The following is a 15885-nucleotide window of genomic DNA, read 5'->3' as shown; positions in this document are numbered from 1 at the left end:
CCCGACCCTTGCCCCCCCCCCCCCCCCCAAAGTGTCCCCCACCCCCCTCACGGTGACCCCCACCCCCCTAACGCTGTCCCCTCTCCCCGCAGGGTGACTCCGGGGGGCCGCTGTCCTGTAACCGGACCCTCCAAGGCATCGTGTCGTGGGGGCTGCAGACCTGCGCCCTGCCGGGGCGCCCGGGGGTCTACACACGGGTGTGCAACTACGTGGACTGGATCCTGAACACCATGAACAACAACTAGGAGGCGGCGACACCGAGCCGGGCCACCGCAGACGCCGTGTAGGGACACGGAGCTTGGGGGAGGACAGACCATGAGTAGGGACACCACGGACTACGACTAAGGACACGAGGACATGAATCCAGGCCAGCACCGACCACAAGACACAGAATTTGACCACCACCTACCATGAGTAGGGCCACCAAGACACGGAACTTGGCCATTACTAACCATGAGTAGGACCACCAAGACATGGAACTTGGACACTACAAGTAGGGCCACCAAGACACGGAACTTGGCCACCACCGACCACAAGTAGGAACACCAAGATGTGGAACTTGACCACCACCAACCATGAGCAGGGCCACCAAGACATGGAACTTGGCCATTACTAACCATGAGTAGGACCACCAAGACACGGAACTTGGCCACCACAAGTAGGACCACCAAGATGTGGAACCTGGCCACCACCAGCCACGAGTAGGGCCATCAAGACACAGAACTTGACCACCACCTACCATAAGTAGGGCCACCAAGACACGAAACCTGGCCACCACCAACCACGAGTAGGACCACCAAGACACAGAACTTGGCCACCACAAGTAGGACCACCAAGACGTGGAGCTTGGCCACCACCGACCACAAGTAGGACCACTAAGACACAGAACTTGGACACCACAAGTAGGAACAACCAAGACGTGGAACCTGGCCACTACCAACCACGAGTAGGGCCATCAAAACACAGAATTTGGCTATTACTAACCATGAGTAAGGCCACCAAGACACGGAACTTGGCCACCAAGACACGGAACTTGGCCACCACAAACAGGACCACCAAGACACGGAACTCAGCCACCACCTACCACGAGTAGGGCCACCACCGACCACGCGTACGGACACTGAGACACAAACCCCGACGACCACACAACCCGACAGGGGACCCGGACTCAGGCCACCGCGGACTACGACCGAGGACACGCAGACACGAGGACACGGACGGGACACACATTTGGGGGTAGGGACAATAAATTAGGAGCAAAACCAGCCTCGAGTCCCTCTCTGCATCCCGACCCTCCCCACCAGAACCCCCAAAACGCCCCCGACCACCCCAAAAAGGCCCCACCAGGGGGGTGGGGACCCCCTAGACATGGATTCTTGGCGTTCTACCATAATCTCTTTATTGAGGCAGTTGCAGAAAAAGTCGGGGGGTGGGGGGGGGGGACAAGGACCGCCCCCCCAGAGAAAAAGTGGCCGGGGTGGGGTGGGGCTGGGGGGGACACGTTCCCGTAACAGCAGATAACGGGGGGTGGGAGGGGAACGAAGCTCCGCCCACGAGGGATCGCCTGGGCTACGCTCGCCCCCACGGGGCCCCGAGGTCACCGTAACTCTGCCCCCCAAAAGTAGGAAGAAGCATCGGGGCGGGGGCTGTAGTGTTCGTCCCTGCCCGGTCCCCCGAGGGCAGGAGGAGTTGGGGACACGGGTAGGGGGAGCCGGAGGTGTCCCCCCCCCTCCCCCGGGGGTGGAGCCCTGAGAGGAAGGAGTAGGAGAGGGTTGGGCGCGGAGTAAGATGGCCACCGGCGGTCAAGACGCATTGAGGAGGACTCGTGAGGAAGAGGTGAGCCCAAGCCTGGACCAATCACCAGCGGGTCTCGGTCAACTCGCCCACCAATGAGTAACCTGGGTTAGGAATAAGCCAATCGGTGAAGGCCACGCTGGGCTTGGTGACGCGCTCGGCCAATCAGCGGCGGTCGTGTCACGTCTTGACCAATCGGGAAGACGCAAAGCCAACCGTGGTGCGAATCAGCGGTCGATCCAGATCTTGGAGGAGCCAATGGGAGAAGGAAGAGGCCAAGACACCCAACCGTGATTGGAGGAACCCAACCAATGCCAAATCGACCCAACCGCCAACAGCCAATCAGCCTTGATCGAAGCAAACAACCAACCAATGAGCAAACTGCCCCTGGACTGGGCCAATTGGAAGAGGTTGGCCCACGCCTGCTCCCATCTGGCCACCATTGGTCACCTCTGGAACTGCCTCAAGCCCACCTTCAACGGTCAAAACTGGTTTTGGTCTCGTTTAACCAAATTCAACCAATTAGCGACTTGCAACCCAAAATCCGCTCGGGCCAACCGGGCCAATCCTTGCCCGCTCCAACCCCCCCACCAATCACGAACCTCGTCTGGATGAAGCCAAGACCCTGCTCTTGACCATCTCAACTCAAATCCCGACCAATCGGAGCCCATCCCCACCCAGGGCCAACTGGAAGGGGCCGATCCAACCCCCCGATGATGCCCGACCCCAAATCTGGCCCCAGCGACCACCGAAGGTCAACGAGGTCCCCAAGGGGCCGACCCAAACCCGACCCAACCCAACTGCTCATCTTGGTGGTCTTCTTGGTCAAACCCGACCCAACCCAACTCTTGATCCAGGTGGTCTTGACCAAGTTGACCAATCCCAACCCAGCCCTCGTCCAACCCAATCACAGCCCTGCCCCGTTGACCAGCCGTCGATGGTCAACCAAGACCTGCAAGAAGTCAACGAGCCAAAGGCCGTTGGCCAACCGCTGGCCAACGCTGGCCAAACCGATGGTCAACCAAGACCTGCAAGAAGTCAACGAGCCAAGGCCGTTGGCCAACCGCCAGCCAAACCGATGGTCAACCAAGACCTGCAAGAAGTCAACGAGCCAAGGCCGTTGGCCAACCGCCAGCCAAACCGATGGTCAACCAAGACCTGCAAGAAGTCAACGAGCCAAGGCCGTTGGCCAACCAATGGCCAAACCCAACCTGACCAAAATCCCTCCAAAAGCCCAAAAAATGGAAAAATAACGAGGCGAGACCGACCCAAGGTCAAGGCGACCTCGTTTCCCATGTGCCCACCTCACCCTGCTCCAACCGCGGCTGATCCGCGCCCGGGGCCAAGCCAACGCCGCCCAACCGTGCCCGTGCCAAGGGGCGGACGCCGCTCTCCCCGCGGGGCCCCCACCCAGCACCCAACCCACGCGGCTGCGCCGCGCCCACCCCGCCCCAGGGAAGGCGTTGGGGCCCTTCCTCGGCAGCGCCTCCCGCCGGGCGGATCTATCTCCGGCAATAAAATTAGCTTAAAAAAGGAAAAAAGAAAAAAAAAAATATATATCAACCCGGCAAGCCCCGGATGCTCCGAATTCAGCGACCCCCCCCTACCCAAAGACAGCACTAAAAAAAAATAAACTAATCCCAGATTTAGCGACCTTTACCCAGAAACAGCACTAAAAAAAAAATACTAACCTCAAATTTAGCGACCCCCCCGACCAAAAATACCAAAAAAATTAATAATAATCCCAAATTTAGCGACCCCCACGCAAAAATAACACTAAAAAAAAAAAATTTAGTGACCACCCACCCAAAAACACCACTATAAAAATATACTAATCCCAGATTTATCGACCCCCACCCAAATAACACTAAAAATAAACTAATCTCAAAATCAGTGACTCGCCACCGAAAAATAATAATAATAAAAAAATCCCAAATTTAGCGACCCTCACCCAAAAATACCAAAAAAAAAAAATAATAATCCCAAATTTAGGGACCCCCACCCAAAAACAGCACTAAAAAAAATACTAATCCCAAGTTTAGCGACCCACACACAAAAATAGCACTAATAAAAAAAACTAACCTCAAATTTAGAATCCCAACCAAAAATACGAAGAAAAATAGTAATAATCCCAAATTCAGAGACCGCCACCCAAAAATAGCACCAAAAAAAAAATTAACCCCAAATTTAGCGACCCCCACCCAAAAATACTAAAAAAATACCAAATACAATAAATAATAATCCCAAATTTAGCAACTCCCACCCAAAAATAACACTAAAAAAAAAAAAAACAAATTTAGTGACTCACCACCCAAAAATAACACTAAAAAAAAAAATTACCCAAATTTAGAGACCCCCAGCCAAAAATAACACTAAAAATAAAAATAACCCGAATTTAGCGGCCCCCACCCAAAAATGCAAAAAAAAATTCCAAATTTAGCGACTCCCACCCAAAAATACAAAAAAAAAATAACCCAAATTTAGCGACTCCCACCCAAAAATAACACTAAATCTAAAAATTACCCAAATTTAACGACCCCCACCCAAAACTACAAAATAAAAATTACCCAAATTTAGCGACCCCCCCCCACCCAAAAACAAACACCAGGAAAAAAAAAAAAATACTAAGACCGACGACGCCGGGGGGGGGGGGAAAATCCGGTGGCAACTCCCCGGAGGAAAGCCGGAAGTGGTGACGAGGGGGGCCGAGAAATTTGGGGGGACGGGTTTGGGGGGGGGACAGGGACACGCACCCCGGTCGGGGAAGGAATTTTGGGGGGGCCGGGGGGGGGGGTTACATGGCGGCGGGGGCGGCGGGGGGCGGCGGGGCCGGGCGGTGGAAGTCGGTCTCCTTGTAGACGAACCAGGAGCTGCCGGCCCAGAGGACGAGGTTGAGGAAGCCGAAGACCTGAAGGGACGCGATGGGGTGGGGGGGGGCGTGAGGCCGCCCCAAAACACCCTCCCCGTGCCTCAGTTTCCCCCCCCCAGCCCCATTCCCTTCCCCTCCCCGTGCCTCAGTTTCCCCCCACCCCCATTCCCTTCCCCTCCTTCTCATCCCGGCCTCGGTTTCCCCCTAAATCTCCCTCCCCGTGCCTCAGTTCCCCCCCCCCAGCTCCATTCCCTTCCCCTCCCCGTGCCTCAGTTTCCCCCCCCAGCCCCATTCCCTTCCCCTCCCCGTGCCTCAGTTTCCCCCCCCAGCTCCATTCCCTTCCCCTCCCCGTGCCTCAGTTTCCCCCCCCAGCCCCGTTCCCTTCCCCTCCCCGTGCCTCAGTTTCCCCCACCCCCCGTTCCCTTCCCCTCCCCGTGCCTCAGTTTCCCCCACCCCCCGTTCCCTTCCCCTCCTTCTCATCCCGGCCTCGGTTTCCCCCTAAATCTCCCTCCCCGTGCCTCAGTTCCCCCCCCACCCCCATTCCCTTCCCCTCCCCGTGCCTCAGTTCCCCCCCAGCCCCATTCCCTTCCCCTCCCCGTGCCTCAGTTTCCCCCCCCAGCTCCATTCCCTTCCCCTCCCCGTGCCTCAGTTTCCCCCCCCACCCCCATTCCCTTCCCCTCCCCGTGCCTCAGTTTCCCCCCCCCAGCCCCGTTCCCTTCCCCTCCCCGTGCCTCAGTTTCCCCCCCACCCCCATTCCCTTCCCCTCCCCGTGCCTCAGTTTCCCCCCACCCCCATTCCCTTCCCCTCCCCGTGCCTCAGTTTCCCCCCAGCCCCATTCCCTTCCCCTCCCCGTGCCTCAGTTTCCCCCACCCCCCATTCCCTTCCCCTCCCCGTGCCTCAGTTCCCCCCCCACCCCCATTCCCTTCCCCTCCCCGTGCCTCAGTTTCCCCCCACCCCCGTTCCCTTCCCCTCCCCGTGCCTCAGTTTCCCCCACCCCCCGTTCCCTTCCCCTCCTTCTCATCCCGGCCCCAGTTTCCCCCTAAATCTCCCTCAACCGTGCCTCAGTTTCCCCCCACCCCCACTCCCTTCCCCTCCCCGTGCCTCAGTTCCCCCCCCACCCCCATTCCCTTCCCCTCCCCGTGCCTCAGTTTCCCCCACCCCCATTCCCTTCCCCTCCCCGTGCCTCAGTTTCCCCCACCCCCATTCCCTTCCCCTCCCCGTGCCTCAGTTCCCCCCCCACCCCCATTCCCTTCCCCTCCCCGTGCCTCATTTTCCCCCCCCACCCCCATTTTCTTCCCCTCCCCGTGCCTCAGTTTCCCCCCCCACCCCCATTCCCTTCCCCTCCCCGTGCCTCAGTTTCCCCCACCCCCCGTTCCCTTCCCCTCCTTCTCATCCCGGCCCCAGTTTCCCCCTAAATCTCCCTCAACCATGCCTCAGTTTCCCCCCACCCCCATTTTCTTCCCCTCCCCGTGCCTCAGTTTCCCCCACCCCCATTCCCTTCCCCTCCCCGTGCCTCAGTTTCCCCCACCCCCATTCCCTTCCCCTCCCCGTGCCTCAGTTTCCCCCCCCACCCCCATTCCCTTCCCCTCCCCGTGCCTCAGTTTCCGCCCCCCCCCCCCCCCCCCGGCCCCGCTCCCTTCCCCTCCCCGCCGCCCCCGCCTCGCTGTCCCCCCCCCGGCACCCACCACGGAGACGTTGAGGGACCCCATGGGGCTGACCCCCGCGTGGTAGCAGGCGACGCGGGGGCCGCTGCAGTTGGGCAGGGGGGCGCCCGTCGAGATCTTGACGTCCGTCAGGGCCTTGGCCCACGCCGAGGTGCTCACCAGCCACAGGAAGGAGAAGGCCACGGTGGCCAGGAAGTCCTGGGGGGGGGCGGGGGGGACACACACACAGGAGGTGAGGGGGGGACCCCAAAAATGCGGGGTGGGGAGGGGAGGACGCGGCACGGGCACGGACGGGGCCCGAGGCACACAAGGCGGAGGCGGGCCCCAAAAAGGTGAGGGGAGAGAGCCCAAATCCCTTGGGGAACCCCAAGTCCCGCTGGAGAACCCCAAGTCCCTCAGATCCAGGCGGACCCCAAAAATTTGAGGGGAGAGACCCCAATCCCCTTGGAGAACCCCGAATCCCACTCATCCAGGTGGACCCCAAAACCTTGAGGGGACAGACCCCAAATTCCTTGGAGAATCCCACGTCCCTCAGATCCAGGTGGACCCCAAAAATTTGAGGGGAGCGACCCCAATCCCCTTGGAGAACCCCAAGTCCCACCGGAGAACCCCAAGTCCCTCAGATCCAGGTGGACCCCAAAAGCTCGACGGGGCGGATCCCAAACCCCTTGGAGAACCCCAAATCCCACTGGAGAACCCCAAATCCCACTGGAGAACCCCAAATCCCACAGATCCAGGTGGACCCCAAAACCTAGAGAACAGAGATCCTAATCCCCTTGGAGAACCCCAAATGCCAAAGATCCAAGTGGACCCCAAAAACTTGAGGGAACCCCAAACCCCTTGGAGAACCCCAAACCCCTTGGAGAACCCCAAATCCTACTGATTCAGGTGGACCCCAAAAAATTAAGGGGGACAGACCCCAATCCCACTGGAGAACCCCATAACCCACACACCCAGGTGGACCCCAAAAGCTTGAGGGGGACAGAGCCCAATCCTCTTGGAGAACCCCAAGTCCCTCAGATCCAGGTGGACCCCAAAACATTTGGGGAGAGACCCCAAAACCCTTGGAGAACCCCAAATCTCCCTGGAGAACCCTGAATCCCACTCATCCAGGTGGACCCCAAAACCTTGAGGGGACAGACCCCAAATTCCCTGGAGAATCCCAAGTCCCACTGGAGAACCCCAAGTCCCTCAGATCCAGGCGGACCCCAAAAATTTGGGGGGAGAGACCCCAATCCCCTTGGAGAACCCCAAATCCCGCTGGTGAACCCCAAATCCCACAGATCCAGGTGGACCCCAAAAGCTTGAAGGGGCGGATCCCAATCCCCTTGGAGAACCCCAAATCCCCCTGGAGAACCCCGAATCCCACTCATCCAGGTGGACCCCAAAACCTTGAGGGGACAGACCCCAAATTCCTTGGAGAATCCCACGTCCCACTGGAGAACCCCAAGTCCCTCAGATCCAGGCGGACCCCAAAAATTTGAGGGGAGCGACCCCAATCCCCTTGGAGAACCCCAAATCCCGCTGGTGAACCCCAAATCCCACTCATCCAGGTGGACCCCAAAAGCTCGACGGGGCGGATCCCAAACCCCTTGGAGAACCCCAAATCCCACCGGAGAACCCCAAATCCTACTGATTCAGGTGGACCCCCAAAAATTAAGGGGGACAGACCCCAATCCCACTGGAGAACCCCATAACCCACACACCCAGGTGGACCCCAAAAGCTTGAGGGGGACAGAGCCCAATCCTCTTGGAGAACCCCAAGTCCCTCAGATCCAGGTGGACCCCAAAACATTTGGGGAGAGACCCCAAAACCCTTGGAGAACCCCAAATCTCCCTGGAGAACCCCGAATCCCACTCATCCAGGTGGACCCCAAAACCTTGAGGGGACAGACCCCAAATTCCCTGGAGAATCCCAAGTCCCACTGGAGAACCCCAAGTCCCTCAGATCCAGGCGGACCCCAAAAATTTGAGGGGAGAGACCCCAATCCCCTTGGAGAACCCCAAATCCCGATGGAGAACCCCAAATCCCACTCATCCAGGTGGACCCCAAAACCTTGAGGGGACAGACCCCAAATTCCCTGGAGAATCCCACGTCCCTCAGATCCAGGTGGACCCCAAAAATTTGGGGGAAGAGACCCCAATCCCCTTGGAGAACCCCAAATCCCGATGGAGAACCCCGAATCCCGATGGAGAACCCCGAATCCCACTCATCCAGGTGGATCCCAAAACCTTGAGAGGACAGACCCCAAATTCCTTGGAGAACCACAAGTCCCTCAAATCCAGATGGACCCCAAAACCTTGAGGGGACAGACCCCAAACCCATTGGAGAACCCCAAGTCCCACTGGAGAACCCCAAATCCCACTGATTCCGGTGAACCCCAAAAGCTTGAGGGGACGGACCCCAATCTCCTTGGAGAACCCCAAATCCCACTGGAGAATCCTAAATCCCACTGATCCAGGTAGACCCCAAAAACTAGAGAGGAGAGACCCCAATCCCCTTGGAGAACCCCAAATCCCCCTGGAGAACCCCAAATCCCACCGATCCAGGTGGACCCCAAAAACCTGAGGGGACCCCAAATCCCTTGGAGAACCCCAAATCCCGCAGATCCAGGTGGACCCCAAAAGCTTGAGGGGACAGACCCTAATTTTGGGGGGAGAGACCCCAAAAACTGACAGCGCGAGGGGCCAGCCCCCAAATCCCAAGCACGGGGGGCACCCCCAAGTCCTTCGGGACCCCAAAACCCAAACGTCGGGGAGGCGGGGAGAACCCCCCCACCCCCCACCTCCAACAGCCGGGGGGACGAACCCCGATTCCAGCCCCCCCCAAAGAGGGGGATCCCCGCACTGCGCCCCCAAATCCCGGCCCCGTGCGATTTTGGGGGGAAAATCGGGGTATTTGAGGGCCGAGACCCCAAAAAGTGGGGGAGGAACTTACCCCGCGCCCTGTCCGCGGCAGCAGCAGGAGAGAAATTCAGAGGGGGGGGGGGGTTATAAACCCCCAAAAACGCCCCCCGCGCCCCCAAATTCCCACCCCAATACCCCCAGGACTACAACTCCCATGATGCCTCAGGGCGGGAGGGGCTCGGACTACAACTCCCATGATGCCTCAGGGGGCGGGGGAGCCGTGGGCCGGCCAATGGGGGCCACCAGGTTGGGAAGGCCAGTAGCCCGGCCCCCACAGCGCAAAGGATCATGGGAGGCACCTCAGGGTGTTGAGCACAATGCATTGTGGGACTTGTAGTCCCGGGGGTGTTGCCCCTATAGGGCTGCCCCACAGGGTAGGCCGCGACCCCACAACGCCCTGGTGCATCATGGGACTTCTACAAACGGCGGCCATATTGCCACAAGGCCAACAGGCACCCCGATCCCTGCGACGCAGTGCATTGTGGGAGTTGCAGTCCACCCAAACACAGCACAATGCATTGTGGGAGTTGTAGTCCAACCCAAACATGACACAATGCATTGTGGGAGTTGTAGTGCTGGGGGTGTTGCCCCTATAGGGCTGCCCCACAGGGTAGGCCGCAACCCCCACAACGCCCTGGTGCATCATGGGACCTCTAAGAACAGCGGCCATATTGCCACAAAGCCAACAGGCACCCCGATCCCTGTGACGCAGTGCATTGTGGGAGTTGCAGTCCACCCAAACATGACACAATGCATTGTGGGAGTTGTAGTCCAACCCAAACATGACACAATGCATTGTGGGAGTTGTAGTGCTGGGGGTGTTGCCCCTATAGGGTTGCCCCACAGGATAGGCCGTGACCCCCACAACGCCCTGGTGCATCATGGGACCTCTACAAACGGCGGCCATATTGCCACAAGGTCAACAGGCACCCCATCCCTGCGACGCAGTGCATTGTGGGAGTTGCAGTCCACCCAAACACAACACAATGCATTGTGGGAGTTGTAGTCCACCCAAACATGACACAATGCATTGTGGGAGTTGTAGTGCTGGGGGTGTTGCCCCTATAGGGCTGCCCCACAGGGTAGGCCGCAACCCCCACAACGCCCTGGTGCATCATGGGACCTCTAAGAATGGCGGCCATATTGCCACAAGGCCAACAGGCACCCCAATCCCTGCGACGCAGTGCATTGTGGGAGTTGCAGTCCACCCAAACACGACACAATGCATCGTGGGAGTTGTAGTCCGCCCCGTAGGCCCCCCCCCACCCCCACCCCCACCCCAAGGACGGACGGACAGACGGACGGACTCACCGCCAAGGGCAGCTTCCCGCCCGCCCCCCGGTAGAGGTGGAAGTAGCCCAGGTAGACGGCAAGGGCGGCCATGCTGTAGAGGAAGGCGAAGACGGCGACGGTGACGAAGAACTGGGCCGAGGAGGAGAAGTCGCCCACCAGGTGCACCTCCCCCGGCTCCGTCTTGTTGCACAGCTCGGCCGTCGGCGGCGTGAAGACGGCCTGGTTCAACCTGGGGGGCGGGTGGGGGGTGAGGGGGGGTGTCCTCACCTCTCCCCACCCCATAGCCACCCCACAGATCCTTCACGGGGCTTATTTTCCCCCAGATGCGTCCTACGAGGTCTGGTTGACCGACCCTACAGGCCTCCAACCCAACTACTGCTCCTCTCCGCTTCCACGCCCCCATTTAAGATTTTATTGGATTTTCTTGAACTCCAAGAGCCCCCAAACCCCTCCAGACCTCCATTTCCCATCAGTTATATCCTACAGGGGCTGGTTGGCCAACCCTATAGATCTCCAACCCAACGATTGCTCCTCTCCGCTTCCACTCTCAAATTTAAGGACATTTTCTTGGATTTTCTTGGACTTCCTTGAACCCCAAGAGCCCCCAAACCTTCCCAGACCTCCATTTCCCCTCAACCACATCCTACAGGTGCTCGTTGACCAACCCTACAGGTCTCCAGCCCAACTACTGCTCCTCTCCTCTTCCACTCCCAAATTTAAGAACGTTTTCTTGGATTTTCTTGGACTTCCTTGGACCCAAACATCCCCCAAATCTCCCCAAATCTCCATTTTCCTCCAACCCCGGCCTACGGGCACCAGTTGGCCAAGTGGGGGTCTCCCACCCAACGCCCGGAGGTCTCCCCTATTTTAGGGAACCTTTTCATCCTTTCCCACCACCCGGAGCTACCAAAATCCCCCAAATCCGCCCCAAACTGCCCGTGTTAACCGAGAGCGGGGATTTTGGGGTAAAAACTCACCGGAACGGGTAACCGAACGGCACCGTGACGGTAATGTTGGGTTTTCCGTTGCAGCTCACCCAGTAGGAGACTTTCCCGCTGTACCCCCCGCAGGTGGCGAAGGCGAAGATGGAGAAAAACTGGGGGGAAAAAAGAGGGAAAAAAGAGGGAAAAAAGGGGTTTCACGCACGAAAAAAGGGACGAAAAGAAGCGGTTAGGTAAAACTCATCCCGCAAAAATATTGAAATATTGGGGCAAAAACAACAAGTGAGACGATTTTGGGAAGAATTGCGACATCAGAGCAGGAAGCCATTTTCAATTAAATTTACTAAATTAGGATAAAATTCAAATTTCAAGTTTGCTTTTCCAGATGTCTAAAAATACCTAATTTTACAATATTTTAACCTTAAATTTACCTTAACTAAGCCCTATTTTAATTTACATTACTAAAACCTGATTCCTTCTTTTATCAAAAATCATTTGAATTCAATTTCACACTTTCTTCCCCCAATTTTTAACCCTCAAAAATTAAAACTCGTAACAAAAAAAAATCATTATTTACTCAAAACCCCACAATAACCAAAATAAAACATTTTTTTTCTCCTGCTTCATTATTAATTTTCATTTATCGCCATGAACTTTTTAATTTGGGGGGAAATCCTCCATTTTGGGGGGGAAATCCTCCATTTTGGGGCATTACAAGCCCCATCCCAACACAATTCTGCAGGTTTTGGCAAAAAAAAAGAACGCGTCACCCACAGCTACAACCCCGTTACCAGCAGAATTCACCCCAAATTACCACTAATAACTACTAATTAACAATGACTCATTACTACAGCCCCCGTTACCAATTATCTACAGTAATTTTCCAAAATTAATCACAAAAACAAACTAATTAATAAAAAGCACTCATAATTATTAGTCTTGAGTAACAGTCGTAGATAAAAATCGATAACTACCTACAGCTAGTAACATTAATAGTAATCAAGTAGAAAATTGTTCATAATATTAATTAAATAGATTACTCCTAATAGTAATTAGATTGTTCCTAACAATATTCAAACAGTAGATTGCTCCTAGTAGTAATTAGGTTGTTCCTAACAATAATCAAATAGTAAATTGTTCCTAATACTAACTGAATAGCAGATTCCTCCTAGTAGTAATTAGGTTGTTCCTAACAGTAATCAAATAGTAAACTGTTCCTAACGCTAATTGAGTAGTAGATTACTCCTAAAAGTAACTAGATTGCTCCTAGTGATAATCAAATATTAAATTGTTCCTAATATTAATTAACTAGTAGATTGCTCGCAATAATAACTAGATTGTTCCTAATAGTAATCAAATAGTAGATTGCACCTAAAAACAAATTAATTGGTCCTAATAGTAATTAAATAGTAGATTGATCCTAATAGTAACTAGATTGTTCCTCATAGTAATCAAACAGTAGGTTGCGCCTAATAATAAATAAATAGTAAATTGGTCCAAACAGTAAATAAATAGTAGATTACTCCTAATACTAATTAGGCAGTACTTTCTGATAGTAATCAGATATTAGATTACTCCTAATAGTAACTAGATTGTTCCTAACAGTAATCAAACAGTAGATTGCACCCAATAACAAATAAATAAGAGATTGGATTTAACAGTAAAAAAGTAGATTACTCCTAATAGTAATTAAATACCACTTTACTCCTAGTAATAAGTAGGTAGTAGATTGCTCCTAGTAGTAACTAGATTGCTCCTAATAGTAATCTAACAGTAGATTGCTCCTAATATCAAATAACAAACTGGTCCTGATAGTAATTAAATAGTAGGTTGCTCCTAGTAGTAAGGAAGTAGTAGCTGGCTCCTAATTACTATTAGCCATTAATTACCCCACGGCCTAACGGGCAAATTACCCCGATAGCTATTAATGACCGCTGTCATTAATTAACGCTAACAACCCGCTCTAATTACAATTAGCGGCGCTCGATTGCCCCAACTAGCGCTCGTTTCTCCCCAAACTGCCCCCGCTCACAGGTGGATTCTCCGGGGGCTCGTACTGGGGTTGTGCTGCTCCCCAGTATCCCCCAGTCCCTCCCAGTAACACCCCCCGAACTCTGCCAGTCCCTCCCAGTCCTTCCCAGTAACTCTCCAGTCCGTCCCAGTATAAACCAGTAATCTGCCCAGCTTTTCCAGGCCCTCCCAAAGTGTTCCCAGTCCTTCCCAGTAAAACCCCAGTCCCTCCCATACTCTCCCAGTAAGGCCCCATCCTCCTCCCAGTAAGGCCCCGGTCTCCTCCCAGCCCTATCCTGTTCCCCTCCCCAGTGTTCCCAGTCCACCCCAGTAACCCCCAGTCTGTCCAAGACAGGCCCACGATCTCCCAGCTCCCCCCCCCAAGTCCCTTCCACAGCGCTCCCAGTCCCTTCCAGTCTGTCCCAGTAACCCCCACGCACCCCCAAGAAGGTCCCCGGCTTCCTCCCAGCTCCCCCCCAGTACACCCAGTAACGCCCCCCAGTCCCTCCCACGAGGATCCCCAGCTTCCCCCCCACGTCCCCCACCCCTCCCAGTACTCCCAGTCCCTTCCCAGTATCCCCCAGTGCTCCCAGTCTGCTCCAAGTGCCCCCCAGACCTGCCCCAATAACCCCCCAGCACTCCCAGACCCCTCCCAGTAACCCCCCACAGCACTCCTAGAAAGGCTCCCAGTCCTTCCCAGTAACCCCGTTGCCCCTCCCAGCGCTCCCAGTCCTTCCCAGCACTCCCAGCCTCCCCAGTAACCCCCTCAGTGCTCCCAGTAATCCCTACAAAGGCTCCCAGTCCCTACCAGCCCCCCCTGCCCCTTCCCAGTACCCCCCAGCACTCCCAGTCATCTCCCAGTCCCCCCCAGTATACTCCCAGTGCCCCCAGTCGTCTCCCCGTCCCCCCCAGTCCATACCAGTTGTCTCCCAGTAACTCCCCAGTGCTCCCAGCAACCCCTAGAAATGTTCTCAGTCCCTCCCAGCCCCCCCCAGTCCATTCCCAGTAACCCCCAGTTGCCCCCCCAGCCCCCTCCCAGTTGCCCCCCCAGCACTCCCAGTTCCACCCAGTCCCTCCCAGTCCTCCTCAGCCCCCCCAGTCCCTCCTCATGCTCCCAGTCCCTCCCAGTCCCCCCCCAGTCCCCCCAGCAAGGCTTCCACTCCTTCCCAGTCTCTCTCAGGCCCCCCCAGCCCCCCCCCAGAAGGCTCCCAGTCGCTCCCAGTCCCCTCCCAGAACCCCCCCAGCGCTCCCAGTCATCTCACAGTGCCCCCCAGTCCCCTCCCAGTCCCCCCTAGTGCCCCCCAGTCCCCTCCCAGTACCTCCTAATGCCCCCCAGTCCCCTCCCAGTACCCCCCAGGAAGGCTCGCAGTCCCTCCCAGTGCCCCCCAGTCCCCTCCCAGTTCCCCCCAATCCGTTCCCAGTATCCCCCAGGAAGACTCCCAGTCCCTCCCAGTGCCCCCCAGTCCCCTCCCAGTACCCCCCAAGAAAGCTCGCAGTCCTTCCCAGTGCCCCCCAGTCCCCTCCCAGTCCCTCCCAGTTCCCTCCCAGTTCACCCCAGTCCCCTCCCAGTACCCCCCAGGAAGGCTCGCAGTCCCTCCCAGTGCCTCCCAGTGCCTCCCAGTCCCTCCCAATCCCTACTCAGTGCCTCCCAGTCCCCTTCCAGTCCCTCCCAGTCCCTCCCATTCCCCCCCAGCCCCCCCAACCCCCTCCCAGCCCCCCCCAGCCCCCCCCCAGCCCCCCCCCAGTCCCTCCCAGTCCCTCCCAGTCCCTCCCAGTGCCACGCACCCACTGCAGGCCCCGCACCAGCCCCAGCGGCTCCTTGGCCGGCCCCAGCCCCAGCCGCAGCCCCGCCATTTTCCTGCGGCCGACGCGGCGGAAGTGACGTCGACGAGGGGGGGGGGGGGGGGAGGGGGGCGGGGCCGCGCATGCAAATGAACCCGTCCCGCCGGGCTGGCGGCGCGGCCACGCCCCCCCCCGCGTTCATTTGCATATCAAGCCACGCCCCTCCCGCGGACCCACGCTTCCTTATACGCGTTCGTTTTGCATAGCCACGCCCCCTCGCTGGCTCATTTGCATGCCGGGCCACGCCCAGCCCGCCCTGCAGCGCGCCTCCGTGGGTCTCCTGGCTGGCCACGCCCCCTCATTTGCATAACAATTACGACACTGGCGGTATTAATTAACCAGGCAGCTTGGCGTTAATTAGGCCAGGCCCAGCGGGATATTTGCATAACAGCTCGTCTCATTTGCATAACCACGCCCAACACCACGCATTTTTTACAGTCGTTTATTTGCATGTCCACGCCCCCATCTCATTTGCATACGCAGACACGCCCCCCTTCTCCTGACCCCGCCCCCAGGGCCCCCAATTGCCCCCCCCCAGGATCCCCCAATTACCCCCAAGGCTCCC

The 15885-nt window shown here is 56.8% G+C and overlaps 1 protein-coding gene across 1 annotated transcript; it reads right to left on the bottom strand.

Annotated features, from left to right (window-relative positions):
• Positions 1-4192: 4192 nt before the first annotated feature.
• LOC121063304 (synaptophysin-like protein 1) lies at positions 4193-15370 on the bottom strand. Its single transcript, XM_040543711.1, has 5 exons — positions 15264-15370; positions 11505-11623; positions 10546-10756; positions 6349-6525; positions 4193-4702 (listed from the first exon to the last, which is right to left on the bottom strand). The coding sequence occupies exons 1-5, from the start codon at positions 15330-15332 to the stop codon at positions 4589-4591; spliced, it is 690 nt and encodes a 229-aa protein (XP_040399645.1). The 5' UTR covers positions 15333-15370; the 3' UTR covers positions 4193-4588.
• Positions 15371-15885: the final 515 nt, after the last annotated feature.

Source organism: Cygnus olor, unplaced genomic scaffold, assembly GCF_009769625.2.
Source record: "Cygnus olor isolate bCygOlo1 unplaced genomic scaffold, bCygOlo1.pri.v2 scaffold_175_ctg1, whole genome shotgun sequence".
Taxonomy (NCBI): Eukaryota; Metazoa; Chordata; class Aves; order Anseriformes; family Anatidae; genus Cygnus; species Cygnus olor.
The sequence above is the reverse complement of the archived record's forward strand: the minus strand, read 5'-3'. Positions and strand labels throughout refer to the sequence as shown.

What these genes read in the sequence shown, in the direction of transcription:
- LOC121063304 (XM_040543711.1), bottom strand. Translation starts at nt 15,332, where the DNA reads ATGGCGGGGCTGCGGCTGGGGCTGGGGCCGGCCAAGGAGCCGCTGGGG. An exon ending in CCGTTCGGTTACCCGTTCCG is followed by an intron (nt 10,757 to 11,504) that starts GTGAGTTTTTAC and finishes CCCGCCCCCCAG; the next exon opens with GTTGAACCAGGCCGTCTTCA. An exon ending in GGTCCCTCAACGTCTCCGTG is followed by an intron (nt 4,703 to 6,348) that starts GTGGGTGCCGGG and finishes GCGTCCCTTCAG; the next exon opens with GTCTTCGGCTTCCTCAACCT.